At 44.8% G+C, this 18,065-nt stretch overlaps 1 protein-coding gene across 1 annotated transcript in view; it reads right to left on the bottom strand.

Moving 5' to 3' along the window:
• Nucleotides 1–18,065, bottom strand: part of TRIM14 (tripartite motif containing 14) — a 39,940-nt gene that overhangs the window by 8,037 nt on the left and 13,838 nt on the right. Inside the window, exons 3-6 of the mRNA XM_034773562.1 lie at nt 9,363–9,458; nt 5,626–5,859; nt 3,321–3,483; nt 115–207 (exon numbers count right to left, since the gene is read on the bottom strand). Of these exons, the coding sequence (XP_034629453.1) occupies nt 115–207; nt 3,321–3,483; nt 5,626–5,859; nt 9,363–9,458 (586 nt within the window). The remainder of the gene's footprint in view (nt 1–114; nt 208–3,320; nt 3,484–5,625; nt 5,860–9,362; nt 9,459–18,065) is intronic.

Genomic DNA, 18,065 nt, shown 5'->3' with positions numbered 1-18,065 from the left:
GTCTCAAGATAGGTCCCCAAAAACTGAGTTACCTAAACTCAAGGCATTTCTGAAAATCTTGACCTTCATTATTAATTCTGGGAACACAGGAAAGTTTGGTTTAATGTTACTTACGTTTTAAAAATAATGATCGATCAACTGTAGATGTTGTTTTCAGCAACGCGCCAGGTTCCTTCTTTGAAGTGGCACTGAGGCTGCTGAAAATGTCTAAGGCACAAATGAAAAGAAGCTGTTTAGAAAACATTCTTCTTGGGAAGACATATCTGCTGCTTATAAGGGGAGTTTGCAGGGAAAAGTGCTTTAAATTCTAACAGCAATCTGGGCAAAGCAAAATTTCACATTCCCTTTTTCCAAGTGGATTGGCTGACAATTACTATAAATTATCTTACTAGTGGAAGGGGAGTTTATTTTGTACAAAATTCTACTTCCCACCCTAAGTCCATTTGCTAGCATGGATATGCATAACACACAACAGAGCCACTCAGAGAGTCTGGGATGCAACATACTCCACTAATCATGCTACAGGACTGAATCTTTGGTTTCTAAGCATCCAGGAAAAAAAACACAGCAGAGAGCGTATTCTCCCTATACAGATGATTGTGAAATGGAACGTAGCCAGACAGTTGATGATTCATGCAAAGATGCTGTGATCCCAAGGGCAGTTACATGGTACTATCACTCATTCCCTTCATTACATCACCAATACACTTCCAGGATTCCCCACTGCTCCTGAAGCCATCCTGTTGTATCATGCCATACTTGACTCAACGTTGTCTAGTGCATCTTTCACAACGGGGTCAACTCAGGGATAACTGGGCGGCCTGTGATATACCAGAGGTCAGACTAGATATCTAATGGTGCCTTCTGGCCTCATAACCTATGACTCTATAAACAGTTGGGGTTTCCATATGGCTGGGGTGAGGAGGTTGTTTTTCTTCATGGCCCTATATTCCACCAGGGGTGCCCTGTCCTTAAAAATGTATATCAGCCACATGTAACAAAATAAGCTAGCTCAAAAAGTGTTATAGTCAGAATGCATTCAACACTCTGGGAGAATATCTGTTATTATAGCACTGCTATTTAACAGCATTACAGAGTATAACCTTGTCTTACACACTGGGCTAGCCACAGTGTGATTAGGAGTGAGACAGTGCAGCTATGGGAGCTGGGCCTCCTAGGTTCAAATTAGGCAGCCCTTCTTAGGAGACTTTAAACTAGGTAGGTTATTATTTAGATCTGAAGCTCTTTGGGGCAGGGACTGTCTTTTTGATCTGTGTTTGTACAGCACCTAGCACAGTGGGTCCTGGTCCATGACGGGCTCACCAGTTTTACTGCAATACACGTAATAAATAACGCCATGAATAATAATAATAATAAAGGGGGAGACTGGGAGCTCTTTCAGTTAACTCAGTAATGGGGCACTTCTAACAAACAGAGTATGGCAGAAGACAGAGTGGATCGAAAACAAAAGCAGAAGACAACGCTCAGTGTATTGGCATAGCCATCCATTTGGAACATGGAAAACAGGCATGAGAAATGTTGCTAAGCTATGGCCATTGGAGCTGCGTAAGAGGAGTCTCCCAGCAGGCATGTCAATACCGACAGATGGACATTATGTAGAAAAAAACAAAGGGAAGAAGGGGCGTGTATTTATCACTAGAATCGCTAAAGTACATATAAGGCCAGAAAGCTCTAAACTGCTGTCACAGAGAGAGTCGTGGTGATAAAAACAAAGGAGAGATGAGCATGAGCAACTGCTCTAGGCTAGTAAGGCTACAGGAGAGACATTTTTCAAGTTACGCTTGCCTGCCCTAACACGGCTGCATATGCATTTAAGGTATTCCTAAATAATATAGGAGACAACATGCAGATGAAAGTTAGTGTATATGTGATGGCTGTAGCACTAAAGAGCCAAGGCTCCGTAGCTGGGGGCTGTAACAACTCATATTCTCTATGGATTGGCACAAAGGGAGACCTGCATACACATTCACCTATAGGTTACAGTGAGATGCAAAGGAATTCTGGGAATAATCTGAACTAATGGAACATCTTACTGGGTTCTACATTACTAGTCACAACTCAGGAGAAACATGTTGGGGATTGGTCCTGCGTTGGGGTTGGTCCTGCTTTGAGCAGGGGGTTGGACTAGATGACCTCCTGAGGTCCCTTCCAACCCTGATATTCTACGATCCTATGAACCGCCGAAGGAGGAAAGATTAGAAAAGCTACATATGGCTAGCTTGGAGGAGGAGATGTCTGCCCTACAATCAGAAGTGTGACTGCAGCATGAGTAAACACTCCGGAGCTGGCTTGGATCTAACTAGCTTGCCCAACAATTGCAGTGAAAAGCTGCAGCAGCATGGCGGTACAAGCCCACCCGGGACCCTGGGTATGTAGTCAAGTAGCTAGCCCATGCTGCCACGTCTTCAGGGCTATTGTTATTCGAGCTGGCTAGATCAAAGCTAGCTTGGGTATGTCTACACATGCTGCAGTCACACCTCTGACTGTGGGGTAGACAGACCCTATGAGGCAATTAAAGGGAGGACACAAGACTACAAATACGTGAAGGATGCAGGCCCCAAAGACAGACAGGAAATAGTTAGCGCCCTACAAGAGCAATGAGACAAAATGTAACAGGGAAATGTAGGTTGACTATCAAGGAAAACTCCCTGATGGCGAGATTGTGGAACAGTCTCCCCAAGGTGACAGGGTAAGTTCCATTGCTACTGAAGGACCAGTGGTTTTCACAGGCCTTTCCCAGCAGTAAGTTCTGTGAGCTGGCTCTCTCGTTCCGAAGGGCTGTCACTCAGCACCCTTTCCTCTCTCTGAAGGCACTGGGACTCCCTATTTTCAGTAGTTTGTAGCTAAACAGAGGCCAAAGCTAGAACCATTTATCCTGGTGGCTTTTGGGAAATAGAACCTGCATCTAACCCACCTTGGTTTACGTTTGGCCAAAAAGAGCAACAGAGAAGTCAAGAGTCGACCAAGGAGATTTTGCAGAACTGTCAGCAATAGGCAGACACACATTGCATGTGTCATATAAAATGAGCAACAGTAATGCATGTTCAGATTGTACTGACTACATGGCAGTGGTGTAGAGGTAAAAGGCAAAGTGGGTAAAGCGAACCTAAGCTAAACTCCTTCCTCGCCAAATGAGAAGCGGGTAAAAGTTTACCTGCATTTACCCTTGGCTACACTACTGCTATATGGTGCCTGTCTGCCTGCGAGCACTACTGAGTGCCAATAGTGAACAAAGAATAAGCAGACAGCATGAGGCTGCAAAATCGAAAGGGTTAAAAACCCGGCATGGTCAATGGTACCTTCTTTCAGGCGAGCTTCTAAAGGTTTCTGCAGAACGGACTGAATAGCTCCAGCGAAGCCCCTGTAATGGTTCATGACATGCTCAAACGACATAGGCACTGGGTGCCACTGTTCCGCCACAGCCCTCTGCTCCTGTATTTCTTTTTCTGATGCTGTGTAGTCCTGCGGGGACAGAATCAAATCCTAGAGTCAGGCAATACCTTTTGGCCATTTCTTCCCTCTCCAAACCCCCAGCCGGGCTCAAAAGCTGAGGTGGAGCCACAAATCTGCACTCTCTTTCTCCAGCAAGCAGGGATATATCAGAAACAATCAGTAAAACCTACTGTCCATAATAACCAAGCCCTTTAATTCTCCCCATGTTTGGGCTGCTTAATGCAGTGGCAATAGCCCAGGTGTTGGTGCAGCCAGCCTGCATCCCAGAGTAAGGAGTGAGCTGGGGACTACTGCAATCTTGGGGGAAATGCTGAATTACGAAGGGAATTTGGCCTGCCTATAGCCTTGTTGGGGTTCAGTGCAGAAAATACAAGGGCAGGCTCTGAATTTCCTACCCCTGCAGCGTGCATAGGCCAGACTGCCAAGAGCTCAGCTCCTATTCAGGTGCCTAAAGTGAAGTGGCCGGAGTTTCAATAGCGCTCCACGCCCAGCAGCTCCCACTGGTCTCATTTGGGGTGGGTGGAGGTGGACACTCTGCTATTCGCAATGGAAGTTGTTGGGTACTGAGCACTTCTGAAAATCTGCCCCGCAGCTCTTACTGCAGAGTGGTACAGTAAATCCCTGCCATAAAAAATAGGTCGTGAGGCTTTGGGAGGAGCAAACACAGGCCTTCCCAAGCAACTGACATCGAAGGATCAAGTGTCCTCCTGCATTTGTGTCATAATTTTGCAGGTCTTTATGCCGTTGTATGAAGAGGATCACAGAGAGAGATGCGGGAAGCATCTACCAGTAGGCGATAGTGTAGGCCCCGCCTTCCAGAAAATGATGCTTGTCATCTGTGAGACCCTAGGAACTTCTGTGGTGTAAGTGAAGAGAACAATTGACAACACTCAGCTCTCAGAGGTTTCTTTACAGGTATCCCTTTCCTCACATGTTCAGCTGGACATGCTCTGCACAGGGAGGAGGCTGGAGGTGCTGACCTTGTAAAAAGGTACAGGGATATGGGACAAATGGGTATAATTTAGCCCCTCTCTTTTACTTAATGGTAAAGATCCAGGTGATCTAAACCAGCGTTTCTCAAATGTCGCCCCAGGGGCTTTTCTTCCAGCCACAGCCTCCTGGGTGGTGATTGCAGGGGGTGGGGGGTGGGGATGAAAGCAGTGGGGCTCTGGCTTCCAGCGTCAGCCCTTGGGTGGCAGGTGACAGCCCTCCAGTCGTAGAGCTTCGGGCTCCAGCCACAGGCTCAATCCCCCGGCCCCACCATTCTGCCCATCACCCCTGGCCCCCGCTGCCTCCTCCGGCCCTGGGCTTTGGCTGCGAACCCAGCCATGGGACCCCAGGATCCAGCCATTGGGCTTCGGGCTCTGACCCCAGGCTAAAACCCTCCCCCCATTACTGCTGGCCCCTGCTGTGTCCTCCAGCCCTAGGCTTTGGGTGTTGGTCCTGGGCTCACCACCCTCCCCATTGCCACTGGCCCCCTGCTGCCTCCCTACCCACCTCCCCATCCAGGGCTTAATTTGTCCCCCAGCTTGCCACGGTTGAGTAAGTCTGCCGTGAAAGGTGATATTTATATGTTCGTTAATATCGCTTTTCACTGCCTCCCAGCTAGCTAGCAAGTCTAAAAAAAACCAACCAAAAATGCAAAAGAAACAACAACTACCACCACAAAAGACAAGAACAGGCAAAGCACCTTATCTGTGTTTCTATTCAGTTTATGTCCAGTAAAGAATAGAGACAACTGTACATTGTTTTTATTATTGAGTTTGCAAAAAACCCCTCCATAAATAAATTACAATGATTTGGACACGTATATGTGCAAATTTATTTGTTTTTCCTAAAGTTAATTAAGTATTTTAGGAAAAATTGTCAGAGTGGCCACCAGCAGGAGTTGGTGACCGAACTCTGAGGCCACCAAAAATTTTGTCGTGAGAACCCCGGCATTCTAAACCCAGTTTAAAGGTGGAATCAGGACTGTGTGGGTTACTAACGGGAAGGGCAGGAACTAGACTATTCACCAAAACAGAGAGGCAGTAATAAGGGGGGAAGAGAGGATAAGGCACTTTGTACATATGTATCTACAGAAGCAAATACAATAAGCCTCCAAAGTGGTTCACCATAAATATCAGAGGCAGAAAGAGAGTACAATGCTACCTGTAATAACTGAATGGGATCACTTCGCAGCTGGATCTGCCTGACTCGGTCTGAGAAGCTCTCTATGATTTGAATTCGTTCTTTACATGACTCCGTCTGCTGATCATACATCATGAGGGCCCGTTGAGTCTTTTCATTTATGAATTTTTTTGTCAATCTTTCCTCTTCATCAAGTAGTAACCGGAGTTCGGTGAACTTCCCTGCCAGAGACGCTTGACTAGCCGAGGTGTGTGCCTACAGATTAAAAACAGAATGGCAGACACATTCAGAGTATAAGCGTCTCCGATGTTTCTCTGTCAGACTTTAAAAGTTACATTCCCACAAAGTTTTACTGATCTGTAGCTTTCCTTTACAAAAATGGAATAGCCACAGTCCAGACAACCACACTTGTTTGGGGTTTTCCTGCTACTGTCCTGGGTGAAAAGGCTCAGGGACAGATTCTGATACCCTTACTCTCATTGACAGCATCTTAACTTCAGTGGGACTACTCACACAGTAAGATACTACTCACACAGTAAGAAAGGGCATCAGAATCTAGCCCTTCGCTAGCAGCGTCTGGAGTGACATCAGGCAGACTCCAGAAGTCTGGCAGACGTGGGATCTGGTTTTCTGTGTATGCTTGAAAGGGAATATTTTATGTCCCATTATTAAACAAGTTAGGTAAGTAGAATAGTTGGAATGAGGGCATCTTAATGTGAGGGACAGCCGACGTCAATGTCCAAACCAACACGGAAAGGTCTCCGGATCGCACGGATAGCCATTTGCTGGGTACACTACGGAGATGCTTTCAGAGCAGAAGTTCCTGGGACCATTTCTACCTGGATGTGCTGTACAGGGCTGAGCACGCTGACTCATTCTCCACACAGAATGAGTAATAGTTTCCTGTTTTTATTGGACTCCTCACACGATGTAAATCAGTGTCGCTCCATTAACTTCAACAGAGCTACATCAATTTACACCAGCTGAGGAGGTTTATCATTTGCTATGTGTAATTATTTCAGTACAGCTCTCCCAGATATGTATGTTCCACTCCCACTAACAAGTGGCTGATTGCAGAATTGAAACGAGGGGCAGGATTTCGGTTTCAGGCGAGCCCCCGCATCTGCTAGCACCAGGCGCAGGTGCCTACAGGAAATACACTGTTCTGCTGCGGAGCTGAAGCTGTGATGTCACTCTGAGGTGGGCAGCGGTTGGCTAATTCTCCCTAATAACAGACAATATGGGTCTATGGTTTAGTCTGCACTATGCCCAGTTTGCCAGCACAGCTATGTTCACTAGAAGTGTGAAAAAAATTACACACTCTCCAAGCCAATGTAGCTATGCCAGCAAACACTCTGGGTATGCAACTATCCTGACAGAAGAGTGCTTTTCTCAGCTTAAAAAGCAACAGAGGGTCCTGTGGCACCTTTAAGACTAACAGAAGTATTGGAGCATAAGCTTTCGTGGGTAAGAATCTCACTTCTTGCATCTGAAGAAGTGAGGTTCTTACACACGAAAGCTTATGCTCCAATACTTCTGTTAGTCTTAAAGGTGCCACAGGACCCTCTGTTGCTTTTTACAGATTCAGACTAACACGGCTACCCCTCTGATACTTTCTCAGCTTAGCTAATGTTGTTCTGGGAGGTGGCGTAGCTATACCATCAGAAGAACTCCTTCTGTTGGCTACGCTGCGTCTACGCTAGGGGGCTCTGCCAGCATTGCTATACTGGCTACGACTCTGTAGTGTAGACAAGCCATCAGTTTGACTGTGATTGCTATTTGACACTGAACATAAGAATGGTCCTACTGGGTTAGACCTAGGGTCCATCTAGCCCAGTATCCTGTCTTCCAACAGTGGCCAGTACCAGGTGCCCCAGAGGGAACGAACAGAACAGGTAATCATCAAGTGATCCATCCCCCGTCGCCCACTCCCAGCCTCTGGCAAACAGAGGCTAAGGACACCATCCTTGTCCATCCTGGCTGATAGCCATTGATGGACCTATCCTCCATGAATTTATCTAGTTCTTTTTTGAACCCTGTTATGTCTTGGCCTTCACAACATCCTCTGGCAAGGAGTTCCACAGGTTGACTGTGCGTTGTGTGAAGAAAAACATTGGACTTGTCTGCATGGGAAACGTTTACCAGTTATACCAGTACAGTTAAACAGGTATAACTCCCCATGTGGGCACTCTTATTCTAAAAAAAACTGGCTTTTTTCAGTTCAGCTTAAACCCCTTTGTGACACTCTGTACCCCAAAGCAACGCCCTGGCGTCCCCATATTTACCATGGTGATAGGATTATGATATGATTTGTACAAAGTATGCCTTGTGTGGTATCATTCTAAAAGTCTTGATCTGTTGAACATTAATATCCTGTTGGATTGTATGTGCTGTCATCGTATCTGCAGTTATAAATATTGACTATGTACCACTATTTCAAATGTGTTTGCTCCAGGGGTGACACCCCGCAGGTAGTTTACATCCAGTCTAGCCAGCACATTGTAAGTGGACTATTCAAGGTGATGGCCCATTAAGAAACCCACCCGGTGGGCCTTCCTGTGAACACTTCATCCAGTATATGGATAATGGCTGCTATGACTCATTGAAGCATGCAAGGGCATGTGACTAGATCATGTGATACTGGACTCCATCTTGTGCCTGCACTTTCCCACAAACTGGGCTGGGGGCTTTGTTTGGGACAATGACATTCCCTCCACATGGCAGAAGCTATAAAAGAGGGGAAGGGACATCATCACGTGGCCTCTCCCCCCCCACAACTCAACACTTGAAAACACGACTAGCGGACAAAGACTTTGACTGGGAAGGGGGTCCCAGGCAGGAAAGGTGGATTCCAGCCTATGTACGAAAGATCTGCAAACTGTTTGTACTATCAGGGTGAGACACTGTTTGATTCAAATCCTGACTAATTAATAGAACTCAGATTGCGATTTTGTTTTATTTCGTAGGTAATCTACTTTGATCTGTACACTTACTACTTATAATCACTTAAAATCTCTCTTTCCATAGTTAATACATTTGTTTTACATTTTACCTAAAAACAGTGTGGTCTGACTGAAGAGTATGAAAAATCTTAGCTCAGTTAACAAAAAGCTTGTGCTGTGTTCCTTCCATATTGAGGGAGGGACGGATGGGTTAATAAACTTACCCTGATCAGGCTTTTGACCAGGGCAAGACGATACAGTTCTAGGGTCCTAGGCTGGGGGGAACTGGTTGAAGCCTCTCTATTGTTGGTTCATGAATGACTGGCATGAGTTCATGAGTGACTCGGGTCTGTCCCTGCCCATGAATGTTTGTGTGAGTGCAAGACCTGGAGGGGTCTGCAGCCTGTCACAGCGTGCACGGGAACCCAGGCTGGCGAGACAAAGGGTTCAGCGGTCCCCAGTTCCAGGTTGCACCCTGGGAACACCCATCACACGCTCCCAAAGTGACAAACTAAACTGCTAATAGGCCCTCTTCTATAGTTGTCCACATAGGCGGTTATACCAACATAACTACACCAGTTTATAGTCACACCTTACCTTATACCCATATAATCTTCCCACACAGACAAGCCCTTTGCCAGTTAACAAAATACTGGGAACAGAAAAGTTAATCATAACATTTACAACAGAAACTTCACAGCAAGTTTACTTTCGCTCTAGAAAACCATGCTTGTGATTGAGTAGCTGTGTAGGCTGCAGCTTGGGTGGCATCTGAAAGTTGCTACTCCCTGATTAATAAGCAAGTTTCCACTTTACCTTAAGGTCATTAACAGCTTGTTCTATATGTCTTATATTGCCAACTTCCTGTTTCTTTTTCAAGTCTAGCTCCTTCAAGAACGTGGTCATGAATTTCTGTTCATGTAAAACAAAATACATACTTGGTCATAAACAATGGTTACAAACATTGTAATTATCCATTTTACTTTCTACAGCAGAAGAATATAGTCAGAAACTGCCCAGATCACGTATTTATACAAGGTAAATATCGATACTTGTTAACTAGATCACGTATTTGAACATTTAAGCAGCCCATCTGTACTAGCTCTTGCACAGTTCAAAGACATGTACAAGGTGATATCACTTCTGCAAGACATAGGAAAACTTACTGGGAAAGCCTGTTTTTTCACACTGAAATCTCTATTGTTGCTCAGACAGAAATAATACCACCTGCATATGTGTTTAGCAGTTAGAGGATCCCAGCTGAGCATTTTCATTTGGAAAATCACCCAGGGATCTATTACCTTGCCTGGATTCAAAATCCAGTGAATATGTGTGACACATATTCTGCTCTAGGATGTAGCATAGAGGCTGCACTATAACCAAATTTTATGTAAAGATTAAGCCAATTTATTCTGGCAGATTTTCCTTTACATACCAGCCCTGTTCCTCAATAGGGTTGTTTATGACAGGCAGCTATGTGCATGCGGTAAATAAAATGGTCACTGCTATTTAGAAAGGATGTAGAGAAACTGGAAAGGAGCCAGAGGCGAGTGACCAAGATAATCAGAGGTATGGAATGCAGCTATATGAGCAAAGGCTGAAGGAACTGCGTATGAGTTTGGAAAAGAGGAGATTAAGGGGGGACATGATAGCAGTCTTCAAATGCTTGAAAGGCTGCCATATAAAAGATGGAGGAAAACTGTTCTCTCTTGCCACAGAGGAAGAGGCAATGGGTTCAAACTACAGCACAGCAGATTTAGATTAAATCTCAGGAAAAACTTCCTAACTGTAAGAACAGTAGGACAATGGAACAAAGTGTCTAGGAAAGTCGTGGAAGCTCCTTCATGGAAGGTTTTCAAAAAGAGCGTGGAGCCATCTGTCTTGAATGTTTTAGACACATCAAATCCTGCATCTTGGCAGGAGGTTAACTAGATGACTCTTGCGGTCCCTTCTAACCCTATGATTCTAGGATTGCAAGACATAGCAATGGTGGAGTAACTTTAAAAAGGGTACATATTGATTTTTTTCTTAACATGGTTCAATATTTTAAAGTGTGTCTTTGTTTATTGGCTGAACTACATTTACTAATTCAGGTCAGATTTTGATATCCTTACACTGGTTAGTACTTTACTCTGTGAGTAGCCCTGGTGATTTCAGTGAGGCTATTTCAGTTAAACACTGCTCCCCATGAGTAAGGGTCTGAGATCCGGACCTCAGAGATTAAGGTGGAGATTTTCTAAAGCAGGCAGCTCCCATTGGAAGTCAATGGGCATCGGTGCCCAGATTGTTAAAGCTATTTAGATGTTGCTGTGCTTGCTCAGCGTTGAACAGCTATCTGATTTAGGAACCTAGATCTCATTTTCAAAAGGGAGTTAGGCACTTAGAAGTCCAAATTCCATCAATGATGGGATTTAGATTCCTAAATCAATTAGGTGTTGCGATGCTGAGCACAGCAACACCTAAATACCTTTTATAATCTGGGCCTGGGTGCCTATCTGCCCTTTTGTGGCTTGGAAAATCTCCCCATCAGCCTGTTTCCAGCATTCATATAGACCCCATTCCACATGGATTCCTATGGTAGTCATGAGTTACTGTTTGTATGATGAAGCCCTTAGTTATTTTTTTACATATTAACAGCTTAAATTGTGATTTTAAACATAAGAGCCATACCATGTCCCAAGTAACCCTTTCACATTGTTAGTTCACTCTAATAATACAGCATGATAAGGGATTCAGAAACCTTTAACAAGCACAGTTAATAGTAAACATCGTGCCATTGAAAACTCCCAAAACTGTGCCCTTGAGCATTGGGAACTTCAATGGACTCTGAAAGGGACATGTTGCAGTTTTGGAGACATAGCAGAGTTTTAACTCTGTGATGTGAAAACATGTACAGAAAGAAATGAGCTAGAGAGAAAGTGAAAAGAGGAACAGAATTAACCTAATATACATATAAAGTTACGGTTCACGGTGGGTGACAGTAACACAAATACGAATGTTTTGACATGCTTTGAATGAGAATTTCCTTTCTTTTTAGAGAATCAAAGTAAGGAACAGTTTTTCAATTCCTTGAATATTTTTCAGAGTTTGAAATTTTTTTCATCTCAAATAAGGATGAAAAGTCAAAATCTCAAAAATATTTGCGAGCACACAAAAAATTCCGGTTCAGGTAAATCAGAATGTTTCATTTAGAAAATTTCAAAACATTTTGACATTTTCTTTTTTAACCTACTTAGCATCATTATTTAAACAAAAAGTTGTTTCAAATCAGAAAAACGCAATTTTTCCTTCAGAAAATGTCAAAATGTTTCAAAACTTTTTGTTTTTCAACATTTTTTCAAGTCGGGAGAGTCATCAAACCCAAGCCTGCTTCATGAACAGTTTTGGTTCCAACAAATTAGTATTTTTTGATGAAAAAAAAAGTGATTAATTGAAAAAATTCCCAACCAGCTCTAATACAGAAGGGACCAGAACAGACTCTGCAAGCTCCTTTCATTGCTCTGGACTTTTTGGCTGGTATCTGATGGCTGAAGACACTGCTGGGTTCTAGCGAGTTTAACTGGGTCAGACTGTGACAAGCTGGTCCATGCTGATCTCCTCCAGATTAGCCTACTGCAGTGTTGTGCCGATTGACCACCCAGGAAATTGATAATGCTTGTGCATACTTCCTCTGCCATGGTACACAAGGAAGCTTGAGTCGAGATTGGCTGTTGTGCATAATCTTGTATGAATTGCCAATATCAAGTAAAAATTGTGTTCCTCTCTAGAATGCATGTCTATAACCGCCGCTCTGTTTAAAACAAACCAAATCCAACTGCCGTTTTATTGGAGTGAAAGAAAAAAACCACTTGGCTGTATCCGGTACAGGATGTCCTGCACTTCGCTGCTTCTGCAGGCTGAGGTCATTGCACACACAGTGATCCATTCATAGATGCCAAGGCCAGAAGGGACCACTGGGATCATCTAGTCTGACCTCCTGTGTAACACAGGTCAGAGACCTGCCCCCAAATAATTCCTAGAGCAGATCTTTTAGAAACACATCCAGTCTTGATTTAAAAATGGCCAGTCATGGAGAATCTACCACGACCCTGGGTAAATTGTTCCAATGGTTAATTATTCTCACGGTTAAAAAAAAAAATCACACCTTATTTCCAGTCTGAATTTGTCTAGCTTCAGCTTCCAGCCATAAGACTGTTATAACTTTCTCTGCTGGACTGAAGAGTCCAGTTTCAAATATTTGTGATATAAGTGCTCCCCACACAGAGCTCCCTCTGAAATGGGTGCTTTTTAATGGCGGTGCTCAGCACTAGGACAAAAGAAAAGAGGCACCATCAGATCTGCGTGTTCTATACACCTGCTGATTTCCTTGCATCCCTACATCCCCGCAAAACTAGGTTCCTAGGTGCTCTTCTCCCATCCCCCTCAAATGTCAATAGTTACATTATTTCTTTCCTTTTGGTCTGGAAATCGGTCATTCAGGGTGTTGACATTTGAAACTGCATTGGAGGAAGGGCAGAGCTGAGACGGGGGCATGCCGTATTGTTATGCTGAAAGGTGTTAATCCTTTAGTTCTTTGATCTATAGACAATTACAGACCTGGATATAGCTGAGGGATATGCATTCCAGAGGCTCTGTGGGTTTCTTATTTCCTTGTTCTCATTTTCCCATTTTTATCAAAATCAATAGGCTTCTGCCCACTGGGGCCTAGAATTTTCCCTGAAGTTTTGGAAGAGATCAGATTCAGTGTTCAAACATTATTGTGTTATATGCAAACAGAGAAATGCTATGAAGTTGAGTGTAGACTTGCTTTGTTTGGCCAACATGGACACCACTGTCTCCTCTGACTAAGATTTTCAAAGCTGGTTGCCTAAACTTAAACTTCTGGGTCCATATTTAGGTATCTATGCGGCCTGCCTTGACACTACTGAAAGTCAAACAACTTACTTAGATAGCTAGATATAGATTTAGAAGCCTAAACTTTAGGTACTCTTTGCCTCTGTGAGCAGAGGAAAAGAAGTCCCATTAGACCTCTGACTGGGGCACAGAAGGAGTAATCTGCTTCAGAGCAGGGTGGATAAAAATTAACGATTTTTTTTTAAATGTAAAAAATCTGATTTTTTTGATAAAATGCTTTTTGAGGAAAAAACCTATCTAAAGATAGTTTTAATTAAGGTACATTATAGCTCAAAGATATCTCATAATGGAATAGGGATTATAAATTCTAATTCTATAGTATGAGACAATATATTCATGTAATGTTTAAGAAAAGTTTTGTAAACAAGTTCCAATAGTTCATGGATTAGGGACCCAATCTTATGGGGATCCAGAGGCTTCTGTATAGATTATTTAGGTTTATCTTTCTATCTACCCAATGGGACTCAGTGCTCAGCCTAGAAGATACCATTAGAGATGCTGAGTTTTGCAGATCTCAAACTGTGGATTTGTGTTGCCAGAGATAACATGCTTCTTAACAGCAAAAATGTTTTTAAATAAATAAATACATAATATATAGAGGTGAGAAATAACAGACCTCAACCCTATTGTCCCTCTGCAAATTTGTGTACAGAGAGTCAATCCCTTACCTCTCTCTAAAAGTGCAAAGTTTCAAAAAGTTGAATGAATAAAAGATTGGTGGGGGTGGACTAGATCTGGACAGGGAGAAGTCTGGAGATAAATGTGAGAAGGGAGGGACAGGCAGTAGAAACAGAAGTGAAACTGTTTGAGCAGCATATTTCAGAATGCATTTTTATGTAGAAATCCATGATTAGATCGAGTCTTCCTGACCAGTAATTCAGACCAGTCATCTTAACTTCTCTACCCGGAAAGATAATCGAGCAAATAATTAAGCTATCAATTTGCAAACATCTAGAAGATAATAAGGTGATAAGATACAGTCTGCATGGATTTGTAAAAAAACAAATCATGTCAAACCAACCTGATAGTTTCTTTGACAGGGTAACAAGCCTTGTGAATGGGGGGAAGTGGCAGACGTGGTATATCTGATTTTAGTAAAGCTTCTGATACTGTCTCGCAGGACCTTCTCATAAACAAACTAGGGAAATGCAACCTAAATGGAGCTACTATAAGGTGGGTGCATAACTGGTTGGAAAACCGTTCCCAGAGAGTAGTTATCAGTGGTTCACAGTCATGCTGGAAGGGCATAACAAGTGGGATCCCGCAGGGATCAGTTCTGGGTCCGGTTCTGTTCAATATCTTCATCAAAGATTTAGATAATGGCATAGAGAGTATACTTATAAAGTTTGTGGACGATACCAAGTTGGGAGGGGTTGCAAGTGCTTTGTAGGATAGGATTATAATTCAAAATGATCAGGACAAACTGGAGAAATAGTCTGAAGTAAACAGGATGAAATTCAATAAGGACAAATGCAAAGTACCACTTAGGAAAGAACAATCAAGTTGCACACATACAAAATGGGGAATGATTGTCTAGGAAGAAGTACCGCTGAAAGGGATCTGGCCGTCTTAGTGGACCACAAGCTAAATATGAGTCAACAATGTAGCACTGTTGCAAAAAAAGCAAACATCATTCTGGGATGTATTAGCAGGAGTATTGTAAGCAAGACACGAGAAGCAATTCTTTCCCTCTACTCCACGCTGATTAGGCCTCAACTGGAGTATTGTGTCCAGTTCTGGTGCCACATTTCAGGAAGGATGTGGACAAATTGGAGAGAATCCAGAGAAGAGCGACAAAAATGATTAAAGGTCTAGAAAACATGATTTATGAGGGAAGATTTAAAAACTGGGATTGTTTAGTCTGGAAAAGAGAAGACTGAGGGGAGACATGATAACAGTTCTCAAGTACGTAAAAGGCTGTTACAAGGAGGAGGGAGATAAACTGTTTTTCTTAACCTCTGAGGACAGGACAAGAAGCAATGGGCTTATATTGCAGCCAGGGAAGTTTAGCTTGGACCTTTGGAAAAATTTCCTGTCAGGGTGGTTAAGCACTGGAATAAATTGCTTAGGGAGGTTGTGGAATCTCCATCATTGGTGATTTTTAAGAGCAGGTTGGACAAACACCTGTCAGGGATGGTCTAGATAATACTTAGTCCTGCCTTGAGTGCAGGGGACTGGACTAGATGACCTCTCAAGGTCCCTTCCAGTTCTATGATTCTATATCCAGTGGAATTTCCGAGAGGAGGACCTGCAGAATTTCCTGCCATGTATGCCACTCCCCCCGCTTCAAATGCAAGCGCCTGCGCGCACACACACACTGCGGCACTGGTCATAAGTGAGTACTTAGAACTGCCTGGAGAACATTTCTGCAAAGCTCCGATTTGAGTCTCAGCATACATCTGCTTGTGAGGTCTTCACTTTTTACAGAGGATGAACAAAATAACCTCACTGCTTCAGGAGCATTGCTAAAACACTGTCTCCAATACGAATGGCAGGAGCCCATCTCGCACAGCAACACAAAATTTTGACCAGCAGTGTATTCAGTCTGCGTATTTGACTACGCTGTCAGAAAAGACAGCTTGGATGGAAATTAGGGGGTTACAATGCCAGAGCCCAGGCTGGTGTGCCAACTACACTTAGGACTTGTCAACATCAGGCAGCTTTTAGCGACAGGGCTGACGCTAAAAGTCAGCATGTGCAAACGCTCTTTGTTGTCACTTTTGCAGACAAAATACTTCCACCGCCGCAAGTGACATTCAGTTTGTCGGCAGGAGCACACTGCCACTTGCCACGGCAAAACTTGTGTCTTTTTTGTGGGTGGGGGGCCCTTTTTAAGCACCCATGAAAGACAAAAGTTTTGTCTACAACTTGGAAGTGTAGATAAAGCCTAAGTATTGATGCCATGTCCCGGAGAGAGCCTCTTTCTCTTCTACTGAATCCACAGCCAAAAAATGAAATCTCTATCAACAAGAAACCAGCAGATGTCAGCAGAGGCTAGATATTTAGGGCCAGACTTTCTAAAGAGCTCAGCACTCACAATCAGGAGCCAGATGTTCAAAAGCGCTCAAGCTCCCATTTCAGCATCAAGGTAAGCAGCTGGATCGATTCTCCACTGCCAAGTTCCTTGCAAGAGTCATTTACAACGGTGCAAAGTACATGTCAAACTCTAGCATCTCAGAATAGTTAGTAGCATTTGACCCCACTTTGCACTCATTTTGCTTAGATGTAAATGACTACGCAAGGCACAAAGCTGTAGCGAAACAGGACTGTAGTATTTTAACTTGCGAGCACTGGGTTTATATTTTGAAACTCTTTGATTACGATAACTATTCTTTCCTCCCCCATTTTCACTCGCTCATATCTTTCTGAAACATTCTGCTTTGAATCTGAAACTTTCCAACCCAAGAGTAACTTTTCCGGAACGTGTAAGGAAAACTGTTTCAGTTACTGGGGGACGGAGGGCTTTTTCTGCTTAAAGGGTATCTGAGGCAGGAAGGAGACACACTTTTGGTCCTGCTAGTGAAGGCAGGGGGCTGGACTCGATGACCTTTCAAGGTCCCTTCCAGTTCTAGGAGATGGGATATCTCCATTATTCTTATTCTTAACATGCTCTTTACTGTCACAGAATCAGAACTATTAAACAACCTCCTTAAGAAAGGGATTGAGCCTGCTTCCCAAATGCAGCCTGCAGGCAGATCACCAAATGGAACCTTCTCCGGTCAATGGTCATTACACGGCAGGTTTCCAGGGTTGGGGGCTCCTGGGGGTGACGACCGTCCGTTTGCTCTCCTACCAGCGAGCCCTACAGCCTCACAACAGCCAAAACAACCTGGCTCCCTGTCACAGAATCATAGATTATCAGGGTTGGAAGGGACCTCAGGAGGTGTCTAGTCCAACCCCCTGCTCAAAGCAGGACCTAATCCCAACTAAATCATCCCAGCCAGGGCTTTGTCAAGCCTGACCTTAAAAACCTCCAAGGAAGGAGATTCCACCACCTCCCCAGGGAACCCATCCAGGGCTTCCCCCACAGTAACTCACTCAGCGTGGGGCAATGAAGAGGGATGGGCCCGTCTACACAGCCGGGTGCCAGCCAGGGACTCTGCAGGTGAACCAGGGTCAGGCCCTACGCCCGGTCCATACAGGCTCAAGCTCCAGGCAGGGGAGGGGCAGAGGCCAGGCAGGAGCCCGGTCCCTAGCGGGTCCGCGCCCGGTCCATACACGCCCGTTACCTTGGTGCCCTGCGCCGCCTGCCCCACCAGGCTGACGCGGTGGCCGCGGTGGGCGCCCAGCACCGGGCACAGGGCGCACACGCAGAGCGCGCAGTCGGCGCAGAACAGCTCCAGGGGCCGCGGCCGGTGCTCGGGGCACCAGCGGCCCCGCTCCCGCAGCGCCCGCAGCTCGGCCGCCGCCTCCCCGGCCGGGCCCAGGCGGTGCCCGCGGAAGGCGGGCGCCCCGCCGGGCTCCCCGAGGTGCGGCCGCGCGTGGGCCCCGCAGTAGGAGGCCAGGCAGGTGAGGCAGCTCCACTCCGCCGCGCCGCCCTGCCCCGCCGGGCACAGCTCGCACCGGGGGCCCGGCTCCCCGCGGGCTGCGGCGCCGCGCTCGGGC

The sequence above is a fragment of the Trachemys scripta genome, chromosome 6, assembly GCF_013100865.1.
Source record: "Trachemys scripta elegans isolate TJP31775 chromosome 6, CAS_Tse_1.0, whole genome shotgun sequence".
NCBI classification, from domain to species: Eukaryota; Metazoa; Chordata; order Testudines; family Emydidae; genus Trachemys; species Trachemys scripta.
This window is presented reverse-complemented; position numbering and strand designations above follow the sequence as displayed.